This window comes from Podarcis melisellensis (assembly GCF_964234715.1).
Source record: "Podarcis melisellensis genome assembly, chromosome: 8".
Taxonomy (NCBI): Eukaryota; Metazoa; Chordata; class Lepidosauria; order Squamata; family Lacertidae; genus Podarcis; species Podarcis melisellensis.
The window spans coordinates 18,565,676-18,591,844 of record NC_138540.1 but is presented as its reverse complement, the minus strand read 5'-3'; the positions used below and the strand labels follow the sequence as shown (position 1 = coordinate 18,591,844).

Here is a 26,169-nt window from a genome sequence, read left to right as displayed (position 1 = left end):
CGCTTCAGGCAAACCAGAGCAGCGCACGGAAACGCCGTTTACCTTCCCGCCGGAGCAGTACCTATTTATCTACTTGCACTTTGACGTGCTTTTGAACTGCTAGGTTGGCAGGAGCAGGGACCGAGCAATGGGAGCTCACCCTGTCATGGGGATTCAAACCGCCGACCTTCTGATCGGCAAGCCCTAGGCTCTGTGGTTTAGACCACAGTGCCACACACATCCAACACATCTAGTGGCTTCTAAATACCGTATTTCTCAAGACTAGGGCAGAGTGTCAAGACAATGAGATCCTCGAACATGGTGGGACAAATCATCCATTTTTGAGAGCAGATATTAATTGCAAGTTTAAGCCATCCAATTTTCACTTATCCTTTCATCCCAATCATAATTTAATTGGATTGTATCAAACATACTACCCAGTACATGCCAAGTGGCTGGAAGTTTTGTTGATGTATGAAATGTACTGCTGAACAGTGTGACCTGGAGACAGAAGGGCAGTTACTAATGTTTTAAACTTTGAGAAAGTCAGTGTGGGAATGTGCAATTTGTGGGCTTCCAGATGATGGCCACTAGCTGTGCTCGCTGGAGCCCCTACAACATAGGGAAGGACAAATGGGAGTTACCTATGCCACCTTTTTGGAAGATGGGGGATAAAAACCAAGGATAACGAAGATCACTTTGAGTATAATCTTCTCCACTTCCTCACACACTTCGCAGATAGGGGTCAAAGCAGGTATGCCCCATAACAGCCCTGGGACCAGCTCAGCCTACAGGTTGTTAGTCAAGATGTGGCAAATTGGCTGTTTGTTGAAGAATGAAGTGAGCTGTAGGCCACATTCACACCATGCACTATGACACTTTGAACAGTCATGGCTTCCCCCAAAGGATTCGGGGAGCTGTGATTTGTTTGGGTGTCTCCTCATAACCCTCAGGATCATGAACAATGACAGCTCCCAGAATTTTGGGGGTGGGAAAGCCAAGACTGTTTAAAGTGGTATCAACGTATGCGTGGTCCTAAACCATGTAAGAGGACAGCCACAATTTCGTGATTGCCAATAGTCACCATTTTCTCTTCTGATAGTGCCAATGTGGTGTAGTGGTTAAGAGCGGTAGACTCGTAATCTGGTGAACCAGGTTCGCATCTCCGCTCCTCCACATGCAGCTGCTGGGTGACCTTGGGCCAGTCGCACTTCTCTGAAGTCTCTCAGCCCCACTCACCTCACAGAGTGTTTGTTGTGGGGGTGGAAGGGAAAGGAGAATGTTAGCCGCTTTGAGACACCTTAGGGTAGTGATAAAGCGGGATATCAAATCCAAACTCTTCTTCTGCCAAGACTTCTCTCTCACATGCAGACACAGCCATCTCTCTCTGAAGGCTGCTCTCTCCACTATCTCACACCTTAAAATTATCTGGTCCCCAGACACTTTTCCATTAAGAACTCCACACCACACCGACGTTTCTCTGTTTTTATTTACCTCACATGAGAACTACTATTTTCTGTTTTGCAGGTACCTCAGGCTGCACTGCAAGTTACACAGCTTCCACACACTAAGAGGGGTGGGGTGGGGGGCTTTTGGGATGGGGTGGGGAGGGAAGCGGAGGAGAAAGAAACAGTTGTTACCCTCCATCATGAATAGGGCTACCCCCAAAAAATATGGCAGCAGCTTTACAATTTTCATGCCAGCATCACCGGGACTCTTAAATCTTTCTCCTTAGTTTCATTATGATGAATGAAACACTCTAGGGAAGAGTGGGGTGGGGTGTTGGGAGTCGTCTGTTCACAAAAAGCAGCCAAGCACTTTAAGAAGCAACAGATCAGAGCTGGGGAGGCGAGAGAAGGAAGATGAAACGCACTAGATGAATTGTAGCCTAGGATGAGAGGACCTGCAAAAAGTTTGTCTTTCCCCCCTACACATCAGCTGCCCTTAGTTTTTCTTTATTTTCTTTCTAAATTTAGGTGACTAGTGCTTTCAACCGCAACTGGGGGTGGGTCGGGGAAAGAGGGGAGCCTCGTCGGAGCCAAAACCGGGTTTAGTTGACGCGAGGGTTCCTGAAGTTTCTGCCGGCAAAGCGGGACTTGTTCCCCAGCTCCTCTTCAATCCTGAGGTAAAATGGCGGTGGGGGGAGTAAAAAAGACAAGCGTGAGGAGCAATAATTTCCAGGAGAAAGGCTGTGTCCATAATCTGCTTTTTTAAAAGAAAAGATCTGTACTGATCAAGTCAAAAGTCTTGTGGCACTTAGGCGACATTCACACCCTATATTTCAAGAACTATGTTATCACTTTAAAGCCAGGGGTGCAAACTTGAATAAAACACTGGGGGGGAGGGGAGGCAAGCCCCATCCCGCATCATCGATCACAAGGTGTGGCGCACGAACATCAAATGAATGACAATATTCATCAACTTTGGGAGACCCCGACCCCTCAAATATTTTGGCGCCTAGGTGTTGCTCCAGTGCACTTTGCACTGTGATGGCTTCCCCCAAAGAATTCTGGGAGCTTCAGTTTGCGGAGTTCAGAGTGCTGAGAGGAATTGGGGAGAGCCCTGTCCCCCTGACAGAGCTACAATTGCCTGTGAAGAGGGATTGTGTGTTAAACCACTCTGGAAATTTGTAAATGTGAAGGGACATGGGGATCTCCTGAAAACTCTCAGCACCCTAAACAAACTGCAACTCTAACAAACATGTTGTTAAGATATTCCAGGTGGTGTTTTAATTTATTTCCTTTCATAACATTTATATACTGCTTAATTGGAAACCACCACCCCAACCCTCTGTAAGTTTACAAACAATTCCGTTATCAATAAAAGTATCAATGATCAAAAATCCAGTTAAAAATCACAATTAAAACCTTCTTTAAAAACTAGCTGATTAAAAAACCTGCCAACATTCTACATGTCTGGGGAGGCTTCCCTAAGCCAAAATATTTTTAGGAGCCATCAAAAACAACACAGTAAAAAGCCCCTGCCTGATGTCACCAGGCAGGGAGTGCTACCACACTAAAAGTTTGATTTCTTCCAAGTTAACACTCCAGTATTTGTTCCAAATTTCATTGTTTCAACCACTGTCGATATTCCTGCATTTTTTTTGTATTTTCTGTTCTGTAAATCATTTCCGGACATGAAATTCAATTCCATGTGAACTGTATGAACACATAGTCTCCTGTGCAGCCGCATGCCATAAAACAGGGTCAACAGATATGATCTACCTCCCTCAACACACTTCAATATACGTCTAAACAAACCCAAATTCCTCAACTTAATCCTTACCTCAGAAGCTGGTTATATTTGGCTAGACGTTCAGACCGACAGGGAGCACCAGTCTTGATCTGTGGAGAGAGAAATTAAGCAAGAAACAATAAACAGGAAGCATAATAGAATTATCCCTCCCCACTTCCAATCCTATCCTCCTGCCTACCTAATGAACATACAAGATAGCAAATGATGACCCCTCCTTCTCCCTTCCAACACTACAATTCCATGATTTTACAAATGGTGCGTTTTCTGTGGGCTGGGATTTTACATTAAGCTGCTTAGAGTTAACTTATCTCAATACTGTTATGGTGGATTTGACACAATTTTGTTGAATTTATTCCGTGCATATATTTATGGGCTTTATCTATCCAAACCCTACCCAAAGTAGACACACTGAAATTAATGGATCTAAGTCAGTCATGCCCTTTAATTTCAATGGGTTTTCTCTGAGTATGGCCAACAAGAGCTACAGCGTCCAGCATTTTTAGCTTCGAGATCTTAGATATATTCAGCAGTCTAGAAACAGAAATAATACTAATACAGTCATACCTCGGGTTACAGACACTTCAGGTTGTGTTTCTTCAGGTTATGGACCCGCCGAAACCCGGAAGTACCGGAAAGGGTTACTTCTGGGTTTCGGCGGTCGCGAATGCGCAGAAGCACCGAATCGTAACCCGAGCATGCGTAGACACACTGCTGCGGGTTGTGAACATGCATCCTGCACAGATCACGTTAGCAACCCAAGTGTCCACTGTACTTAAAAACAGACATCTAAGCCTATGTAAGCCTGCCTTCTTTGCATGCCTAGATGTGTGGCCTCCCCAACTGTTGCTGAACTCCAATAATCCATGACCTTTGGCCAATGCCAGCTGGGACTCCATCCCATCATGTTCCAGAAGGGGTACAGGTTCCCCTTCCCACCTTGCCCTGAAACTGAAAAGCAAAAGCAGCCACCTCAGCAAGGAAACACTCACCTGTCCAGTGCACAGCCCAACCACCAGGTCAGCAATGAAGGTGTCTTCAGTCTCCCCAGAGCGATGGCTCACCATCACGCCCCAGCCATTGGACTGGGCGAGCTTGCAGCTGCAATAGGAAGACAAGAGATGCTAGAAATTGATTCATTTTACAAGCAGGCTATTGAGACTGCATACAACTGAGTCGCTCCCCTCGCTTGGCACCAGCCATTTCAAGATTGCCTTATGTGCACCTGCACTTCTGTCTTTACAAGGGGACTGGGTGAATTCAGAGAAGACATGGAGCAGACAGGTAATAGCTTTACACCAGTCCAGACTATTAGCAGCAGTTGCCCTTGACCCCCAGCTGTTTGCAGATCTGCACATAGTCCCTTTCAACTAGATCTACTATGTCCCGTGTATGCACAAGTGTTCCAATATCTTCTTTCAGAGTGACTTAAGTTGTTTTCCTGGAGGTTCCATTGTGCGTAACAGAACCAGCAAGCACCTTGTGTTTTCAGTGTTCCTCAATGCTTAGCTTTGGAGCATATAGATCAGCTCCGCATCGATGATCTTCCTATGCGCCTTCTCCAGAGTGACCCTAGCAGAGAGCCAGTCCTTAGTGGCAGTGGCGTAGCGTGGGGGGTGCAGGGGGGACCGGCCGCACCGGGCGCAACATCTGGGGGTTAGGGGGCGCAAATCCACGGGTTAGGGGGTCAAATTACTTGCCTTGCCCCGGGTGCTGACAACCCACACTACGCCACTGCTTAGTGGATGATTCACCTTCCTTTGACTCCGATTGGCTCTAATCAGCACAAAGCATGAGAAGACTCCTCCTCTCCGTGGCTAAAAAGCTCCCCGTTTTTTAATGCTGATGGGGAGGGCTCTGGGACAAACAATTACACTGCTGAGCGAGCCTGTAAAGCAGGGGTAGGCAACCTAAGGCCTGTGGGTCAGATGCGGCCCAATCCTGCCCATGGACAGTCCAGGAATCAGCGTGTTTTTACATGAGTAGAATGTATGCTTTTATTTAAAATGCATCTCTGGGTTATTTGTGGAGCATAGGAATTCGTTCATATATTTTTTTCAAAATATAGTCCGGCCCACCACATGGTCTAAGGGACGGTGGACCTGTTAAGGGACTGCCAAGGAACGCATTTGAGTCGGGGGGAGGAGAAGAGTCAGAGTGGGAACAATCAGAAAGAGACAGAGAGGAAGTGATGGAAGGGGAAGAGGGAGAGAGCCAGGAGGCTGGAAGGCTCTCCAATGTGGAAGCAGAGCCCCAGCACCACACAGGGAGTTCAGGAACAGACAGAGAGCCTATGCCTGTGGTACAGGAAAGGAGAGGGTTAAAGTGCAGGGATCAGAGACGTCCCATGAAGCTCCTGTTGGAGGAGAAGCAGGAGAAGACCACTCCCCGAATCTGAACTGGACAATTCGGATGCATGATTGTACTGTGCTGCTCGTACATATGTAAAATAAAGAACAGTAAATATCTCTCTGAGTGAGCAGAGGGTGCTTATTGCGAGGAGCATACACAAACCATCACAGGATCATCCCACAGATGAAAAAGGTTGCTGCCCCCTGCGGTAAAGTATCTGCCCGCTCCTGCTCTCCACTTATTCCACTTCCTGCTCAACCACCATTTCCTCCCCTGTGAAAAGCAAGGGAAAGACTTACGCCTGGAGCGACTCTGTGACAGAGCCAATCTGGTTCACTTTCAGCAGCAGGCAGTTGCAGGACTTCTCTTCCACGGCTTTGGCAATGCGCTTCGGGTTGGTAACCGTCAGGTCATCACCAACAACTTGGATTCCTGCGCTGGCGGTGAACTTCTTCCAAGCAGCCCAGTCGTCTTGGTCAAATGGGTCTTCAATGGAAACCACTGGCCATTGGGGTGGGGGCAAGAGAAGGACAACTCAGTTTACCAGTTACATAACCAGCAAATGTGTGGCCTTTCTCATGTGCTTGGTGTCGCACAGTCCTCCCTGTCACCGCTCAAGGTGACAATGGTTCTCCACCTTCTTGTGCCTCCCACTCTGCCCACCAACAGCGTGTGGCCTTCAGAAGGAATATGGCCCTTGAACTCACATGGGTAATTCTTGACAAAACCCTTATAGAGGTCAGCCAGCTGGTCAGGAGTGATGTATCTGCTGGGATCATCAGGGGACTTGAAGTCCAGGTCGTATTTCCCATCGCGATAGAATTCGGAAGCCGCCACGTCCATCCCAATGACAATCTTGTCAGTGTAGCCAGCCTTGCTGATGGCAGTCTTGAGCAGTTCCAGAGCTGAGGAGGAGGACAGCGACAGAATTGGGGGTTTTTGAACAGAAACGTTCGTCATCCAAGGTTTGTATTCAGTTCATTTTATGATCCAAGTGCTGCCTTTTTATCTCGTGCATTGCTTTGAGTAAAGGCTACTAAAAACAAGACATAAATTTACTTGTTCTAAACATACAGAAAAGACGAGTTTTGAAATCGTAAGCATTTGCTCTAAAATGGGAAAGCTCTCATGAGTCGATATCTCCTTTCTCCGCAAGCGTCATCAAAGAAGGGCCCCAATGGCCAGCACATGACACCCAGTTTAGCACACCCAAAACAGGGCCTGATGAAAGATCCTTTGGGATTAGAGCAAGGTGGTACATTGGCTCTAAAGAGCATTTTGCTAGTGGCAAAGCAATCCCAAACCATGGAACTCATTCCCACAGGAGACAGTGATGGCCACCAACTTTTGATGGCTTGAAGACTGCTCTTGCAGGCTTCCAAAAGACATCTGGTTGGCCACTGTGAGGATAGGATGTTGGACTCAATGGACCAGTGGCCTGATTCAGCAGGTTCTTATGTCTCGGTGAGGTCGGGAGAAGAGAATGGGGGAACCCTTCCAAAGCCAGCCCACTCAAGGAGGCTCCAGTTACACATCTCCCTGCTCTCCCCAGCAACAGCAAGTCTATTTCAGACAGGGAAGACCCAGCTACTGAGGCTCCCAGCTGCCAACTTGGCTGGGAGAGGCAGGAAGTGCTACTTGTACTCCCTGAAGAGGCCCACAGCCTGTCTTCCTGTACAGTAAATAGCCTGGAGTGACACAGCATGGCCGGGTGGTATTACAAATAAAACGTGTAAGCAGCCATCAGCGAGTTTTCCGCATTGCTCGAAAGCAATTCTCGCCTGTCTCCTGGGGGGATTGACGCTGCCTCAGCAGCTGTGTGACACCGGAGAGACAGAGAGAGAAGGGTCACAGAGTTCCGTTCCTCCTGGCTGCAGGGAGGTTCACTCAGTGCCAGCTGCCCCACCAAGTATCAGGCCAAGAAAGGCCCACCTAATGCAGCACCCTGCTCTCAGAGTGGCCAACCAGATGCCCTGCATTGAAGGGGGCTGGACTAGATGACCCATGGGTTCCCTTCTAACTCTACAGTTCTGGGATTCTATGCTCCAAAAGGAATACCATAAGGAGGGCCTGAGTGTGACAGCAACTCTCCCCACTTCCATTGGCCCCACTCGGTTCTAGTTATTATGAGGGAGGAAAAAAATTTTTTATCTAATTTCTTCAGGCTATGTGTAATTTTATACAACTCTCTCATGCCACCTATTTTGCTTGCCTTTTCTCTAAACAGAAAAGCTCCAATGCTGGAACCTTTCCTTGTCCAGAAAGGTTTTATGCATCCGATCCTTCGCAAAGCAGCTATGCCCAAACGCAGAAATCCAGATGGATTTAACGCTAAAATGCTTAACAGTAGAGTGATCACTGCACATTGTGAACTATGAGGGAGAAAAGCTTTCCTCTATCCACTTTCTGAACACTGCATAATTTAACAAACCACTACAGTGATACCCCGTGTTACGTACTTAATCTGTTCCGGAGGTCTGTTTGTAAACCGAAACTGCTCGTAAGATGAGGCACGCGTTCACTAATGGAGCCTCCTGCTGCTCCCGGCACGCGACTTCCACTCGCATCCCGGGCCAAAGGTCGCAACCGGGGGCATCTACGTCCGGGTTAGCGGACCTCATAACCCGAAGCATACATTCATATGTAACACAAGGTACCACTGTATCATAAGTCTCCCCTTACTTGCCTTTTCTCCAGATTAAAAAGCCCCCAATGTTGTGGAACATTTCATCGTAGGGAAAGACACACCTGTAGCCTGCACACTCTCCTTTTCTCTAACCAGTTGTGTGGGGGGCACCTTTGGCCCCTCCAGATGTTTCTGAACTACAATTCTGAACTGGCCAATGGATGATGAGGGTTGCAGTTCAGCAATATCTGGAGGGACAAAGCTGCCCCACATCTGCTCTAAACCAAAAATGCCCCCCCTCAACCTCCCACCCTAAATGGGATACTGTCTTTCTTACTGCACTGACACCTGCAACCTTGCCTTTTCTGTGAACTAGAAAGCCCCAGATGTTGTAACCATCCTTGCAGGGAAGGACATAGCTGTAGGTTGTCTGCATGGACTCTACACACCAACTCAATAAGGTAGTGAAGAGCCGATCAATCCATTACCTTCTTTGTTCTCCAAGATGTTGGGTGCAAAGCCACCCTCATCACCCACGTTGGTAGCATCTTTCCCATACTTCTCCTTAATGACGTTCTTCAGGTTGTGGTACACCTCGGCACCAATGCGCATGGCTTCCTTGAAGCTCTCGGCCCCAACAGGGAGGATCATGAACTCCTGCATGGCCAGCTTGTTACCAGCGTGGGAACCGCCATTGATCACATTGAAGGCCTGGAAGGTGGGCAAGACGAAAGGGGGAAAGAAAACCCAAGAGGTTAATGCTCCAGAAATGCAATCTCTCCCAAAGAAAGCCCCATTTACATTGTTCGCTTATTATTATTATTATCATCATTATTTTTTATTTCTATCCTGCTTTTTCTCCTTGGATTCAAGGCAGCTTCCAACTTTTAAAAAACATCATTATAAAGTAAAAAACACAAACGAGTTAAAATAATTAAAATACATCAAACACGCATTTAGAACCAGCAATTAAAACATAGTTTGGTTTGACAGCTGCCCAGTGATCAACATCATCTGCACCTTAGTTTTCAAGGGCCTGTCTGAACAGGAAGGTGCCAGATGGGCAGGGTATAAATAATAAATTATTATACGATTATTATTATATTATCTCTCTTAGGAGGGAATTCACACAATACAGGAGCCATCACAGAAATGGCTCCCTCTTGGGTTGCCACCAACTGTGCTTTTGATGTTTACAGTATCATACCACTCATGGCTTTCCCCTATAATTATAATAATAAATTGTTATTTGTACTCCGCCCTCCCCGGCAAGAGCCGGGCTCAGACCGGCTAACATCATAAATACAATATGCATGAAAACAATCAATTGATTAACTTAAAGAATCCAGGGAACTGTGGCTTGCTCAAGGTGCTGAGAGTCGTTTCCCTCCCAGAGTTACATTCCTCAGAGTGGTTCTACCACCAACCCCTATTCCCAAGGAACTCTTGGGAATTGTAGCTCAGCAAGAGTAGGGTTTCCCTGAACAATTCTCAGTACCCTTAGGAAACCAGTTCCCTGGATTATTTCAGGGGAAAGCCATCTGGTTGGCCACCGTGAGAAACAGGATGTTGGATTAGATGGGCTGATCCAGCAGTCAGGTTCTTAACAAGAGGAGAGCCACTAAACTCTGAAGATCCAACATGTTTGCTGTTTTTCCACCCTTAATTCACAAAAGCCACTGCCCTTCCATATGGCTAGGTGGGAGGAAGAGAGCTGTTTTGTCTGCACCAGATCTTGCCTCCTTTGCAGAATGACAACAAAGGAAAACTTACAGGGACTGGCAGAATGACGTCCTGGTTCCCAGCCAGATCAGCAATGTGGCGGTACAAGGGGACCCCCTTCTCAGCAGCACCAGCCTTGCAGACAGCCAGGGAGACGCCCAGAATTGCATTTGCACCAAACTTAGCTAAGATAGTAAGAAAAAGAGGTTACTTGAGAGACTGCATGGTTCCTTACATGTCCAGCAAGTCTCTGCAGTCTGCAGAAGAGATTCCAAGATCTCAGAAGCCCACTCCACAATGACTTGGAGCAAGGCCTTCAGTGTGGCTGCCCCATTCTGTGGAACAGCATTTCTTTCAAGATACGCCCAGCACCCATGATAGGCACCCACTCTCTGCACTTTCTAGAAACAACTGGAAACACTTTTGTTCCAAGATGCTTTCCAAGCTGCTGTGTCTACTTGGCATAGTCTTTTATGTTAATCTGCTTTCTGGACTGTTTTTATTGCACTGTATTTTATTCATTGCCTTGAACCGCATATGTTGAGGGTGATTTAATAAATGCTATATTATTTTTAAAAAATTAATAAAAATAAAATGCTTAACAACAAAACTGCGAGAGAAAATATTTCATTTGTTTACAAAATTTAAAATCAAGTCAATTTGAAACACTGGTTTTATTACACCTGGCTCAGTCCACTATGCTTTCCTTTCCTTACGTTTAGTAGGAGATGGATGATTATAGTAAAGTAATGCAAGAGGAATATTTCCAAACCTAGACTCCTTTCTAGCAAAAGCAATTTCTCTCCAATAAAATGTGCATAGGAATCATAGGAAACAGTCTTGTGATGCATCAGACCATTAAGCACATCCATCTCAGCCTTGCCTACTCTGATGGGCAGCAGCTCTCCAGAGTTCCCAGAAAGGGATTCCTACCCCTACCTGGAGATGTTGGCAATTGAACCAGGGGTTCTGCATCAAAGCAGCTGCTCCACCACTGAGCTATGGTTGTTCTCAACTTGGGTGTGGTTAGCTGCAGCATTTATGAAGGAATTGTGACTTCTTTTATTGTGCTATAAATCTTTCAGGCAGCAGAGAGGCTGAGAATCACCTGAGGAGCACCTCTCAACCTCACTAGCACAGCAGTTTACTTGCTCTTGGACCCAACCCAGAGCATTCATGGCTGCAAAATTGCAAACGTACACGTGTCCAACCATTTCGCTTACATTTGTTCTCTGACCCGTCCATATCCAGCATCAGCTTGTCGATCTTCTCCTGCTCCACAACACTGATGTTCTGCAGGGAAGAGGAGAAGAGGTAAGGCAACCAAAACAATCCACTGGGGGGGACGGGACACCTCATGTTTACATCCTGACTTATGACTAAGCGGACACTTGCCATCGGTCCAAACAACACACCAAGGAGAGGCAACCCCTTCACTTCATTTTAGCACACTTCACCTCAATTAAGAATTGAAAATTGCCAGCTGAATAGAAAAACAGCCTAGGCAGCTCATGTGCTTTTTTAAAAAAACAGGTTGATCGGTAATGTCTGCAGATCAAGCTGCTCTTAAAGGACCCAATTAACAAACAGGGCGGCAACACTGAATTAAACCAAGTAAAACCCCTTTTGACTAAATAGATCCACACAGGTCATCGGGGAAGACTGTGGTGGGGGCAGAGACGTTGAGCTCCCTTATGGACCACCAACCTGAACACCCCCCAAATTAGCTTGCAAGGAGGGAGAGCTACAGAATAAATCTGGTGCACTGGGAAACATTCTTAAGGCAGGACTCGGGAACTGCAAGCAGTTTTCCATCCATAACATTATTTCATGCCGTTTTAGAATTCCCACAGCGCTTCTCAAACATGCTTTCGTGTTCATGCATCCAAAAGAAGGCCATTCGCTGACAGCGGTAAGGAGCTTAGTGTTATGCTGGCTTTCTCACCCATAAGAAGAACGTTAAAGAGACTTGGGAACGGCTACACTTGCACTAGAGGGGTTAGCGAAATAAGGAAGGCTCCTACCTTGTTAACCAGTGCAGGGGCAATTGTTTTATTGACGTGCTCAACAGCTTTTGAGACACCTGGAAGGAACAAGCAAATCAATCACTAATCCAATCCACCAAAGGCAAAAAGCAGGCATTAGTAGAAGATCACTTGCCGTTACAGCCCCAACCACCTAGCCCTCAAGACAAGATATATATATATATTAAAGGGGTGCAGCACGCTAGTCCTTTTTTAAAAACAGACAAAATCATGTCACTGAGGGAATAGCCATCGTCTAGGAATGCCTGCTGGAAGGTTAGTCCCATAGACCATGCACAGAGGAGGAGCCTGCCTGGAGTCAGGCCAGGTTGCAAGCACACATCCTTTACCTGAGTACACAGTGCCGGCGCCAGGAATTCGTTAACATATTTAACTGCTCGGGAGACGCCTGGTGGGAACCGAGTGGACGAGGAGGGAAGAGAGAGACGGGAGAAAGGAGAAAGAAGGGAGAGAGAAAGATGAACGCCCACAAGAGAACACAAAAGCAGCAGCAGCAGCAGCAGCAGCAGCATGCAAAGGGGGGGGGCAGGGATTCACAGCAAAAATGACCAGAGGACCCATAATCAGGAGTGGGGAGCAGGAAAGAGGAAGAGGCTTTAGGTCCATGCAAACCTGACAAAACCAGGAAGGCTTCGTTTAACAGTAGCTCATGCCAGGCATCACCTGTGGTCTGCGCCAACTATAGATTAAGCAGCTCAAACCGTAGCCAAAAGAGCAGCAGCCAAAGCATGGCTTACAGATGCTTCCCTGATTTCTTTTCTTGTCCTTCCAGCTGAAGCTCCGGCAAACAGCCTCTGGAGACGGAGCAATGGCTGCAACCACGGGGTCTATGTGCTGGTTCAGACACTGAAATCAATGGACCCCTAAGCTACTCATGGTTATAATTTTCAATGATTCTGCTCTGAATAAAAGTTAGTTGAATGCAACCCAGTAGTTTTAAATCAGTACTAGATTTATATATAATTACACCCACTGAATTCATTCTTTTAAAAATGTAACTTGCTTTTATTGGTGTATTTTTAAATAAATGTCTTGGATTATCTTTTATGAACCACTTGGAAGTGTTTGAGAAAGTGGAATATAACTTTAGTTAAATACATAATAAACAGCAATCCCTCCTGAAGCCGTATGGGCTGTTGTATCAGATGTTAGTCCTGGTCAGAGCAGACATATTACGGGCACGAACTTAGGTTCATTTATTTAAATGGATCTACTCTGAGCAAAATGTAGCTGGACACAAACCCATTGCTTTTAAGTACATTTGCCAGCATTCATCCCAGAGGCACCTGGTGGACTGCTCTGTGGAAGCTTAGGGAGACTTTCTGCATGAGCCAGCAGGTGACATGTTAACTCCCTTTTCAACTTTCTTCCATTTCTCTATTTGTGTCGCTTTTAGATTACAAATTCGTTTGGGGGCAGGGACCGGCTTAATTGAAGGCTGTGTTGCACATCAGCCTTCCCCAACCCAGTGCCCTCCAGATGTTGTTGTATTTAAGCCACTCCCCTCCTGCACCTCCTGTACCTTTTCCCACCAAGAACAGGTGAGTGAATGTGTGGGGGCTCCTCCCTCAAAGCCAAGAATGATGGGAACAGCAGTCCAAATAACCTGGAGAGTTTAGGCTCAGCTGGCAGCTTAAATTGTGTAAGGATTATAAACCAAGCCATTTCAATCAGAACGTCGACACCTCTTTGCCACATCACCAAAACTATTTTTGCATGCAGGGAGGAAGGCAGCAAAGCTTGAATGGACTAATTTTGCAAGGCCACGGGAAAGGGTCCCTTATGCAATGCCCTTTGCAGAATCTCGGCCGTAGCTGGGAGACACAAACCGGGGGCGGGGGGCAAAAAGAGCAGTAGAAGGAGCATCTGTGGAACAGCACCCAGAAGCACCAAGTTGGGAGAGCGAGAAAAAACAACTACTAGTGCATTCACCACACCAGGAAAGCTTTACCTTTCCCCAGGAAACGGGTCTTGTCATTGTCGCGCAGTTCCAGGGCTTCATAGATCCCAGTTGAAGCTCCACTTGGAACAGCAGCTCTGAAGAGACCTGGAGAAGAAGGAAAAAACAGTATTGGTCCTGGCAAGCTCTGGGACGACAGAGGAACATTTGCACAGAACCATCTCACAGTGGAGACTGGCAAGGCAGATAGAGATGAAAGAGGAAGTGGGGGAAAGTGTTGCTCTGCCAACTTCCTCTTCCAGCTCCACTTTGACCACCTAAAACTGCGATGGGGCAGGACGGCCCCTGGGGTTGGCTGCAGCCTAGTGGGGCCTGAGCTCCTGCCTGATAGCTCAGCAGCAGATTAAAGGGAGGAAGAACTCAAATCACGTGGGTGGAGGCTTTGTAGCTCAGCATTCCTTTCAACCTTTGCAGGCAGGTGGTGGTGTCGCCCTGCCCATGGTGGGAGGGGCATGAAGCAAAGTGGGCAGGGCAAAGGATACCAGTTTTACCTTTGTACTGTAGGCTGGCTTCCACACACCCCTTCTCTATTCTCCTCAGGCAGGGAGGCATCAAAGCTCAAGGACATATTTCAGCCAGGCAAAAACATTCAAGGAGCGTGAGAAGCAAGGCATAGCTTGGAGACAGTCTTGAGGGTCAGGCAGAGAGGACTGAAGGGCTGCATTTGGGCCTCTGGGGCTGAGATCCCCTGCCCCTGACATAGCTGTGCCTCAAAGGTTGGTTGCCACTTTAATGAACACTCGGATAAAGCTTTTTACAGACGGACAGTGTTCGTTCATTCAGAGCAGGCCAGATTAGTGCACACCTCGAGTCCCTGGGAGAGGGTGGGATTCAAAGGGATTGAGCCGCTGTGTGTCTCCAGACCTGGCACCCGGCCACCTATTCTGTGCCTTCCTCTAACGCAGGCTGTGCTCACCCAATTATGCGTCCTCCTTCCGTGTCCCTTTATTTACCTTCCCCTTTATTTAGACACACACAATGCTTTGTGGCTAGGCCTGGTGTCCCAACAGGAAGCAGCAACTATTTCTCTGTCACCCTCCAGACGCCTCCTTCCTGTGTAGCCTAATGATAGCTCCTGTTTTGGAAGGATCTCATTTGGAATCCCTGACAGGGCTCGCTTGCAATTCTGCTATAATTGGGGTTGCCCTTTTTTAAAAAGAGAAAAGAAAGAAAAACTCCGCTCCGCCGCTTCTTGCGCTGAGAGGCCTCTGTCGGTTCACATCTCCCTCCCTCTCTCTCTGCTGGCCACTGTGCCTTTTGTTATTGCTGCTCCAAGGACACTTCCTTTGTGCAAAACACAAACTGAGCACAGACAATAGCATTTGCAGGCTAGGCAGGGAGGGAGGGCGGCCAGCCTCCCTCTGGTCAAAATCAAGAGAGGGTCACCCTAATGAGCCTCCGTTGGGCGGGGAGAGTTGGCATCTCAAGGCTGGAGAGCTCTGGCTTGTAAAAGAGGAAAATGGGCACTTGTCCAGCCAGCATGGGGGCTTTATCCCCAAGCAAGCACTAGGAAATGACATCTGCACTATAAATTTAAAGCAGTCATGAGATCTCCCATAGAATCCTGGAAAGTGGCGTTTGGTAAGGGTGCTGAGAGTTGTTAGGAGACCCCTATTCCCCTCATGAGGGACATGGGTGGTGCTGTGGGTTAAACCACAGAGCCTAGGACTTGCTGATCAGAAGGTCGGCGGTTCGAATCCCCGTGACGGGGTGAGCTCCCGTCGTTTGGTCCCAAATCCTGCCAACCTAGCAATTTGAAAGCACGTCAAAGTGCAAGTAGATAAATAGGCACCACTCTGGCGGGAAGGTAAACGGCGTTTCCTTTACCTTTTATTCCCCTCATAGAGCTACAACTCTCAGTGTGTTTTTAAAATCTGTCCTTTTCAGGGAACTCTGGGGACTGTAGCTCTGTTGTGGCTGGTAGCCTTATCCTCTATGAATTTATTTAATCCTCTTTTAAAGCCATCTAAGGAGAGTAGATTTGGGGTCACCAACCATACAACACAAATAGAAAACTGCACACACATTTTACTTTTCCAAGGGATCTGGGAAAAGGTCAGATGCAGAAAAATTAATCTGAGCTTTGAAAAGCACATAGGAGATGAACTGAGGAAGTTGGAAAGAGGCACTCTTCCAAATTAGTTCCATGCGTTTTCAAGGGAGAAAAAAAGAAATCACCTTCACATCCTCCTGGACCAGAGGGGCAGTGAATGGGAAGGGAGGGCTCAAAGGCTTTGTGGGCGCCAGGGAAAGACCTCAAGAACACCATGGCACCCACAGCTGTCCTGGATTCACTATGCTAGCTAACACTTGGAGAAGAAAACATTCCCCTAAATTTTAAGGCCCAATGGATGGAGGCAAAAATTCTGGGAAAGCCCCAATTCACACTGCCATCTCACTGCAAAATGGCAAAACAAAAGGCCATCTGCAAGGAGAAAAGTAGCAACTGTGCAAAGGGCTAGGTCTGAACATTTCACCCTTGCTGTGCTCAGTGGCGTAGCATGGGTTGTCAGCACCCGGGGCAAGGCAAGTAATTTGTGCCCCCTAACCCTAACCCCCAGATGTTGCACCCGGTGCGGTCGGCCCCTCCCTGCACCCCCCACGCTACGCCACTGGCTGTGCTCATTTTCTGCTTGCAGGGAGGTGTGGGAAATGGGAAACCTCAGCTGCAGGCCAAACTGGTACAGCCCTCTACCACTTTGTTCCGCCGCATGCCTAGCCAATCAGAAAAGAGAACGCAAGTTATACCGGCCCCCACTGCACTCAGCCAACCCTCCAACCTGGCTCAGAACATTTATCCTTGAGCAGTTTCGATGGACCATTCTCCCCCCACTTCACACACACTCAACTGCCCTGCCTTCTCGGTTATCTTCAGTGTATCGGGTTGCCACAGAGGCCACCAAAATGCAAGGCCAGAAGCAACTGGCTGCAGTCCACCAAGGACAGCTACAGTAAGATGTCATCTTACACTCATAGCAGCTGGAAGTTTTATTTTTATCTTCAAGCTTTAAAATGCTGTTTGCTGGGTGGCGGAGATTTTGACACATTCGACTGTCCCGCCCCTCACCCTCCCTCCACACACATCAAGTTTTCCTGCATGGGTTTCAAACTACGCCACAAAACCTTGCTGTATAACAGATGGTGGGGGAGAGAATGAAGGGGAAGAATGATCAATGGCTTGACTCAGAAATAAGGCAGCTCCTTATGTTCTCCAGAATCAAACATGAAATGGAGGCGGAGACTTTACCCCCATCCCTCTTCTATGTCCCCTGAATGAACCATGGAGGTCAACCACAAATAATGTGTTTAGAGGAAAACAAGAGGCTTTTTTCCAGTTTGGTGGCTTCAATAATAATAATAATAAATTTTTATTTATAGCCCGCCCTCCGCAGCCGAAGCTGGGCTCAGAGCGGCTAACAACAGTAAAAGTAACACAGTTTACATAAAACCACAATCAATTAATTGAAATACATTCTAAAATCAATTCAGAATCAAATTAATGGCAACCATTGGGGTAGAGTTCTATGAGGATTATCAAAGGAGGGGGTCAGACTGTGCCTTGGCCAAAGGCCTGGTGGAACAGCTCTGTCTTGAGCCCTGCGGAAAGATGTCAAGTCCTGCAGGGCCCTGGTCTCTTGTGACAGTGCGTTCCACCAGATCGGGGCCACAGCTGAAAAAGCCCTGGCTCTGGTTGAAGCCAGCCTAACCTCCCTATGGCCCGGGACCTCCAAGATGTTTTTGTTTGAAGACTGTAAGGTCCTCCGTGGGACATACCAATCCAACATTTGTCAAGAACAGAAAGTGTATTCTTAAATAATCATACATAAAGGTACATAGGAATATGCTTTACAGAGTAATGCCCATCGAGCTCAGTACTGTCTACACCAGGGTTTCCGCAAACTTGGGTCTCCAGCTGTTTTTGGACTACAGCTCCGATCATCCCTAGCTAGCAAGACCAGTGGTCAGGAATGCTGGGAATTGTAGTCCAAAAACAGCTGGAGACCCAAGTTTGGGAAACCCTGGTTCTATACTGACCAGCAGTGGCTCTGAAGTTGTATCCCAGGCCTACCTGGAGATGCAAAAGATTGAACCTGGGACCTTCTGCATGCAAAGCAGGTGTTCCTCCAGTGAGCTATCACTCTTCCCTGTAGAGAACCCACTTAGATCAGACCTAAAGTGCCATCTAACCAAGGACCCACTGCTAAGAGGTCTCAAGGCGGATAGCAGCCATTCAGAGTTAGCTTACCTTTGCTGGTGTGCAGGTCTACCTCAACAGTGGGGTTCCCACGGGAGTCAAAGATTTCGCGAGCATAGATCTTGAGAATGGACATTTTGTTTCTCTGTGGAGGAGGAAGAGGGAGAAAACAGCATTTTTAAACTTAAAAAACAAACAAATACACAGCACAATGGCCACCAGTGTCCTTGGTGGCCCAAGATTCCCAAGCAACATAGTAAGTTGTCATAATAATAATAATAATAATAACAATAATAATAATTTATTATTTATATCCCGCCCATCTGGCTGGGTTTCCCCAGCCACTCTTACACATAGTTAGACCATTGTTCCACCAAGGGCCACACCGGCACTATCTAAAGCACTACGAGGCCGGCTTAAACAGTTACTAAACATTCTTTAAACAACAAATTTTGGGAGCTGTAGTTTGTTCATGGGTGTTGAGTTGTTAGGAGGTGCCAGAGCTACAGTTTGCGAAATGGTTTGAGAATCAGTCCCTCTCACCCAGGGAACTCTGGGAATTGTAGCGCTGTGAGGGGAATAACTCTCAGCACCCTTAAACTCCCAGAATTCCTATGGGGAAGCAGTATCATAGTGCTTAACTGTATGGTGTGAATATGACCTAACGCATGTCTATACAAACATTATGTACTATCTCTTAACAGGTAAATAAAAAAATTGATAGTTTCTTTTTAAAAAAAGAGTATGACCTAATGCAAAACTTTCTGCACATGAAAAACTGCGGCCTGCCCCCAAGCCAGTGTGGTGTCGCCATTAAGAACGCTGCACTAATATTCAACTGGGCTATATGGTTGCCTGCCTACTGCCAGTATTATTATTCATTAGAAGGTCAATTCCTTTCAGAGAAGAATGAGAACATGGGAAGACTTGAATTTTGTGGAAACTGGGGGTTTGTTTTTAATGGAGCATGCAGGTCTGGAATCAGTTGCAGAAGCTGTTCGGGGCAATACAGTCTCTGCATCACCTACACTCTCTCTAAGACTAATGCTCTTTGCATGAGAATTAAGTTGAAGACCATCACTGCAGCCTGTGGCAGTGAGTTCCAGAGTTTAACTATGCGCTGTTGTGAATAAGTACTTTCTTCCATCTGCCCAGTCTCCCCCAACATTCAGCTTCATTGGACGACAACACTGGGCTCCAGTAATATGAGCAAGGAGAAAACCACCTCTGTGTTAGATTTCTTCAGGCTGTGTGAGATTTTAAACGCCTCTATCATTTCCTCTCCCACTCACTCACCTTTTCTCTAAACTGAAAAAATCCCAAGCACTATAATAATCCTTGCATCGTATGGGAGCTGCCCCAATCCCTTGATCAGACAGCCTTGATATATTTGATCTTTTGCAAACCAGCTATCCCCCCGAGGCAAAAAGCCAGATGGATCCTTGCAAAGTCGGTGTTTAATACTAAGCTGATACTATCCACTTTCTCTTTTGAAAAGTATCTGGATTTTTTTTTCTTTTTCCAGGAAGCCTCTTATATGCGAAAGCTACTGCCTAATAACTTGCCTCGTTGTTGTTTTTTAAAAAGAAGCAGCAGAAGCAGCTAATGCAAAAGGTTATTTAGTCTTCTGCCCAGCAAAGGATACTCACTACATGCTGGTCCAGCTGCTTAAACAGGCTACGAAGATGAGGCGGCATTAATATTACTCAGAAGTCCTTGAACAAGTGACCTCCCTCTAAGCCCCGCCCCTTCCTGCACAGCCTGGCGTAGATCATTGCAGTACTGCAGCTATTCAGAACTGCATCCAGCTAGTTCTCTGTTTAACCCTCTGTCTGCAGTCTTCCCCTTCTGCCTCTCTGGACCCGGGGCTGGTGGGTATTTAAAGACTGGAACGGAGAAAGTAGATGCTCCCATTATCTACCAAGAAGTCTGGACCGTTTAAAAAAATCTTTTTTAAAAAGTCACAGCAGTTGCAGCACTAACTCTGCAAATATCCCACAATCGCTGGGTTGCGTCGTTAGGCATGGAATGCAGTGTCCTCCAGAGGACCTCAGCTTTCAAAGGGGATGGGGGATCAAGCGGCTAGTCCTCAAGAGCATAAGGACAGGTGGCAAAGCTTCTGCACTTTGGACAGGCGTGCGGAAGCTACTCCTGCTGGAATTCCCTCATCTGTACACCTATTAAAGGGGCAGGAGCCCTAGATTTCCCTTTTCCCCACCTCACTACTCTTACTGACTTCAGAAACTCTGGAACCTGTGAAGAATGAAGGCAGAAGAGCCATAGCTCAGTGGTAGTGCATTTGCTTTGCATGTCAAAGAGAGCCCTTATCTGAAATCCTAGAGAGGTGCTGCCAGCCCGTGCAGACAAAACTCAGCTAGGTGGACCAGTGGGTTGACTCAGTATAACGCTGCTCCCTGCATTTCTAACAGGTAGGAGGCAAGCAGGATTTGGGAAGCATCACAGCTCAAGTAACAGAACATGCAGAAGGGTCCTGGGTTCAATTTCCCAGTATCTCCAAGGGAGGCTGGAAGTGTCTGAAAACCTGGAAAGCCACTGAGCCAGTGGTCTGATTCAGTATAAGGCAGCTTCCTATAGTGTCCTTGCCACACCCAAAGGAAATACTTTTGAGACGAACATGCACCAACCTGCACAATTAATATGTCACACAAATCAGAGCTCTCTCCCCCCACCGCTGCCCCAAAGCACACACAATTCTGCCCTTAGCAAGAGGACAAATTAACCAAACTGAGAGTAAGTGGAAATTATTAAGCTCCAATTGATTCCAGCTAACACAGCCAATAATAGCCAGGTATGATCTACTCCAACATCACCTTGAGGGCAGCAGGTTCCCCATTCCTAACTGAGGCCCCTGGTAAGTTTCATGGCACATGGTTCAAGCCACATAAAATGGACTTTTCCATTTGTGTCTGAATCTGCGGGTTTGGAAGTCAGCGAGCATCATTTCCTGCCTGCCTCGAGATGTCTAATTCAGCATTTCATGTAACTGAATAAAAAAAATAAAAAAAGAGGAGGAGACTGAGCTCAGGAATGAGGATGGCTCAATGTCTGTCCTTCTCCACCCTATCCAGCCACATGTCCCTAGATTCCTCAAGGAAACCAGATTTGACCTCTACACCGTGTGCCCTTTGGAACAAACTATTGACCTTTTTTTTGCCAAAGCTGCCGATTAGAATCCAGAGAGGAAGGAAAACTAAGCCTGGGTTTAATTCGTTTTTTAAAAAAACCAGATGTTTCAAGGACTTCCTTCCACCTCTTCCTCTCCTTTAATCCCCTACTTTTCATCTGGCTCGCTTCCATGCTTCTCCCTCTACCTGGAAAAAGCCTTATTAATCCATTCAAAATGCCACCCTGAACTGAGGCCTTTTTTCATGTTCCCACTCCACAAGAGGTCTGGAGGGTGGCAACACAAGAACGGGCCTACTCTGTGGTGGCTCCCTGTTTGTGGAATGCTCTCCCTAAGAAGGCTCACCTGGCACCTTAGTTACATATTTAAGAGTCTGGCTGGCAAAAAGGTTTCTCTTCAGCCAGAGCTTTGGCTGATTAACATTCTATGGCCTTTTAAGTGTGTGTGTGGGAGAGTGGTTATTGGTTTAAGTTTTATTATATATTTTGTGTTCCCATTCTGTATTTTTTTGTAGTGAACTGCCCTGTGATCTTCCAATGATGGGTGGCATACACCATCATCATCATCATTATTATTAGAGTCCTCTGTGAGCTAAGAGCTTTTGGAAGCTTATTTGCAAAGCCTGCAAAGGAGCTCTGGGAAGGGCTGTGTTACTCTTCCATGTGGTTATAAAACAGTCACCACTTAGAAGAGCTAAGCAGTAAGGAACAGCATCCCCCAAACTCTGCTTTATTCGCTTTAGTTTTCAAAATGCAAGAGATGCACCTTTCTGGGATATTTTTAAGAATGGGCAACACGTCATGCTCGGGTATAGGAAGATTTTAAAAACGAAGGTGCTCTAGGCAGCTGATGTAAGAATCTAACATTCAATATTTGGGAAAGGAGAGATGAAGGACTGCTGCTTTTGCAAGAGGGTCAAAGCAGAGATGGAACTGCAACATCCACTATTAATCATTACTCAAACAGTACAGGTTTCGTCATTAGATAACAGAACAGTCTTGCAGCAATCCTAGGCTGCAATGCTAACCATGTCCACTCAGAGGTAAGTGCAGTTAGGATTGCAGCCTAAGTTCAAGTCCACACAATACATATAATTTCCCCCAAAGAATCCTGGGAATTGTAGTTTGTTAAAGCGAACTGTAGCTCTGCTGGCTGACCTACAGCTCCCAGGATTCTTTTGAGGGAAGCAATGCACTCCAAATGCAGTTCTGTTAAGTTCTGCTCAGAGTAGACCCATTTAAATGAAAGGAGCCATGTAGTCATGTCCACCAACTTCAATGGGTTTACTCTGAGTAGGAATAGCACCAGATACAACCAATGGGGCCTTAGAAGAAAATGTAATTAACCTCAGGCATGAATTCCAGACATCACAAAGCTGTTGCACTTACAGCAAAACCAAGACATCTCTCCCTCTGGAAATGGTTAAATAAGCTTCTTAGAAACTCAAAGAGCTTCTCCCAGGAGGAAGACTGCATCAATAACCTATCCCTGCACCAAGGGAAAGTCCATCTGGTGCAATCGATCCATGACGCAGATCCTCCTACTCATTGTAGTGAAGGAGGAAGAGGAGGGGCAGTTAAGTTGGGTGTGAATCATGAGGCTTTAAAAAAAAGTCTTCCTTCCTTCGGTTTTTAGCACATGGCTGCAACATTCTGTGTAACCCAGCAACTGCCACCCTCATAAATCCATGCTCAGCTTTGCACGGCGGAATGTGGCATGCAAGGCATGATAGCCTAGAGACATGAAGCCTCCTGCTGCCACACATGTCTCCTAACCCAGCTGCCTCCTCCCAGTCTTGGAATTCTACAGGATGGTATTTTAGTTACGTTCACATTTTTATGTAACCAGGGAATTTCACAGACAGGGTTACAGAATTTGAGGGCCTCTGTTATGTGCCTGGTCCCTAGGAAAGCATCGAAGTTCTAAGAGCAGGAGAAGGAGGAAGTGTTTGGTAGTGTGTTAGGTAAGGCACTCCTTTTTCCTTCCTGCTCAAGAAAGGTTTAAAAAACACACCAGTGGGCTGCTGAGTGCTCCTTGCAGTGTTTCACATAGACCTGATTGAGTGAAAGCGAGGCCAGCATGGTGGATAGGGAGGAGAGAGATAAGGAGCTGATTACAGCATGGTGCACGCTGTAGAATCATGCTCTGGCCATACTTCTCTCACCCCCCAGACCACGCAAAGCGCTGCAGGTAACAAGTTTCCATCCTGGTTTGCCATAAAACTAGCCCCATCTTCAAGTCACTATTACTTTTGTAGGGTGGCGGCTAGTTTTATGGGCCTCTAGAGTACTTAGAGAGGGCTTTCCTAGCTTCCTTTCCTTGGGTGGGTCAATCACGCCAGGATTAACCCTTTGTGGGAGGAAGTAGGAAGGCGAGGAAAAAAGATACCCAAGATCATCCCTTGCACAGCTACTCTGCCGCTTATGCTTCTAGAGGTTGCATGCACACCATACATTTATAGCACCCCCACAATAAATCCCAGCAACCTTAAACTACAGTTGCAATGTTTTTTTTTTTTAGGGAGGGGGTGTACTTGAACTGTATGGCCTCTCTTCCACACCCCATTTCCTCTAAGAGACTGACACAGTTTACCTCTAACCACACACTTTCCAGACAGTTGCAGAACCCAGGCCCTTATGGGGCTAGTCCGTAGGAAGGAAGGCACCCACCTCACCCTGGACCTATACGAGCCAGCAACTTTTATCTTGAAACTGCTTTGATTTCGAGAGAGAGAGAGATGGGGGGCTGGTCTTAGGGGCCTATAATGGGATTTAACCGGAGGACCTTGGTAACCTTCCTAGTGAAATGATACTAACTTCGGACAATTAATTTTTTTTTGGGGGGGGGGTGCCCGAGCTCGGTCCTTTGTTCGCCCTGCTAAAGGAAGTCCTGACTTCACAGAACCAGTTGGAACGGGCCCCTCCACCCCGTATATTTGCAATGGAGCCTCCCTCCCCTCTTTCCTTTTCTGCAAAGGCTTCCCCGTTGCAACATTTTTGCAAGCGTATCCTTCTTCCCTAAAGCAACAAGCTTTCTCCCTGCTAAGGAAGGAGAGATTTTAGGATCCCACCATCACTTACCTGTGACTAAGCTGGAGCGCTAACAGCACCTGCAAAATAATAACAACAATACTAGCAGTATAGAATAATTTTCCTTACAAAAAAAAGAACGACAACAGACGGCTAATTGGAACCAGCACCGCTCTCAGCTCGCGCTCCCGGGCAACTGGGGAAGATCCGCCCGGCTCCCGCTGAACTATAGTCCCGTCCATGCAGATTAGGGGCACCCTTCCCGGCTTCTCATTGGCTGGGCTGGCCCCTTTGCCTCTTCCTGATTTGTCGGGAGGGGCCTCTCGCCAGCTCAGCCTCCTGGCGCGTGCGCTACGTGCCCGAGCGGGCCCTTTTGCTGAGGCTGCTCGCCTCCATAGATGGCTCTTTTCTTTTTTTTTTTTAAGTGATGGAAAATCCCCATTTTGCTAAGCGCAGAAAAGGGGGGTGTTCTGAAGCAGAACATCCTCGTGGTTCTCTCCCCGCCCTCCATGCAACAGTTGCAAAGCGGCACAATTCGCCGGTAGCCCTAATAAAAGCTAGGATTTGTTATTTTCTCTCTGTCTCCAAAATTTTATGCTACATAAAGCAAATTTTGTATGTACACATCGAAATTTAAAACCGGATAAATCATTTTTATCATTCAAAATGTAATATACTGAAACCAAACTTTTAAAGACAAAAATGTTAGCTTTTTAAAAAAGTTACATAAACCACATTTTTTGATATCTGCATCAGTTAGAAATCAAGGAATTCTTTAATTTATTTAGGTCCAAACTTTGCAACATGCATCCCAACTATCTAAAGTTTTTGTCTCTCAGCCTAGCTTACCTCACAGGGTTTTTGTGAGGAGAAAAAGGGGGGGAAGCAGCGAAAGAACCTTTGAAAAAATACAAAAATTATCACTAAATTAATTTTTCAGGTTTCATGCATGTGGGCACAGATGCTCAAGCCTATTAACTGGATTACAAAAGGTGGCCATTATACAAGAACGCCTCCATCAGTCTCAAATTCTTTCATAGGTTGGTTCATCTGAGCATGTGTAGAGTTCCTTTGTTTTTTTTTTAAAACCATTCTCTGCATGTGCTCAGAGGCAAGCTTTAAACTACCTTAATCATATGTCCCACAACAATAAACAAGATCTGATTAATCTAATGATATACAGTGGTACCTCGGGTTAAGAACTTTGCTTCAGGATGAGAACAGAAATCGTGCTCCGGTGGCATGGCAGCAGCGGGAGGCCCCATTAGCTGAAGTGGTGCTTCAGGTTAAGAACAGTTTCAGGTTAAGAACGGACCTCCGGAACAAATTAAGTACTTAACCCGAGGTACCACTGTACTTATCTCGGTACAATCTTATACATGCATCATCAGAAACAAGACCATTCTAGTTACAGATAGGTAGCCGTGTTGGTCTGCCATAGTCAAAACAAAAAAAATTCCTTCCAGTAGCACCTTAAAGACCAACTAAGTTAGTTCTTGGTATGAGCTTTCGTGTGCATGCACACGAAAGCTCATACCAATAACTAATTTAGTTGGTCTTTAAGGTGCTACTGGAAACTGGAAAGACCATTCTAGTTAAGAAGAGCCCTGCTAGGCCAACTAGAGCCCAACAAAATAATAATAATAATAATAATAATAATAATAATAATGTGGGGTGGGGCAAATGGCTCTCTGGAATCTCCTCAGGCCTCACTCTCTGTCACAGGCCACATCTTTTGCCTGGATGGAAAGCTGGAAAGTGCCTCTTTGCTTTCCTGAAAGCAGTATGGAGAGACATAGTGTTGTGGGAACATCTGACTTTTGCATGCTGGCTGGCTGCACAAAGGTAAGAATGATTATCTTTT

General features: G+C 46.5%; 1 protein-coding gene and 1 long non-coding RNA gene across 3 annotated transcripts; one reads left to right on the top strand and one right to left on the bottom strand.

The window, feature by feature from the left end:
• LOC309377061 lies at positions 1–1,896 on the top strand. Its single transcript, XR_014171418.1, has 2 exons — positions 1–1,088; positions 1,332–1,896. It is a non-coding gene; the product is annotated as an uncharacterized lncRNA (long non-coding RNA).
• ENO1 (enolase 1) lies at positions 1,451–24,514 on the bottom strand. 2 transcript variants are annotated; one of them, XM_081923724.1, is made up of 12 exons: positions 24,357–24,514; positions 18,183–18,276; positions 13,928–14,023; positions 11,956–12,014; positions 11,155–11,224; positions 9,983–10,116; positions 8,698–8,920; positions 6,291–6,488; positions 5,883–6,084; positions 4,224–4,332; positions 3,265–3,323; positions 1,451–2,099 (listed from the first exon to the last, which is right to left on the bottom strand). In XM_081923724.1, exons 2-12 carry the CDS (start codon positions 18,265–18,267, stop codon positions 2,030–2,032), a joined length of 1,305 nt encoding a protein of 434 aa, XP_081779850.1. In that variant the 5' UTR covers positions 18,268–18,276; positions 24,357–24,514; the 3' UTR covers positions 1,451–2,029. The 2 variants fall into 2 exon arrangements, with proteins under 2 accessions (XP_081779850.1, XP_081779849.1); XM_081923723.1 differs by lacking the exons at positions 11,956–12,014; positions 24,357–24,514 and adding an exon at positions 12,306–12,364.
• Positions 24,515–26,169: the final 1,655 nt, after the last annotated feature.

Coding starts and splice junctions, on each gene's coding strand:
- ENO1 (XM_081923724.1), bottom strand. CDS start 18,267: ATGTCCATTCTCAAGATCTATGCTCGCGAAATCTTTGACTCCCGTGGG. Junction 10,117..11,154: donor GGACGGGTCAGAGAACAAAT/GTAAGCGAAATG, acceptor TTACTATCTTAG/CTAAGTTTGGTGCAAATGCA. Junction 6,085..6,290: donor TTTTGTCAAGAATTACCCAT/GTGAGTTCAAGG, acceptor CCCAATGGCCAG/TGGTTTCCATTGAAGACCCA.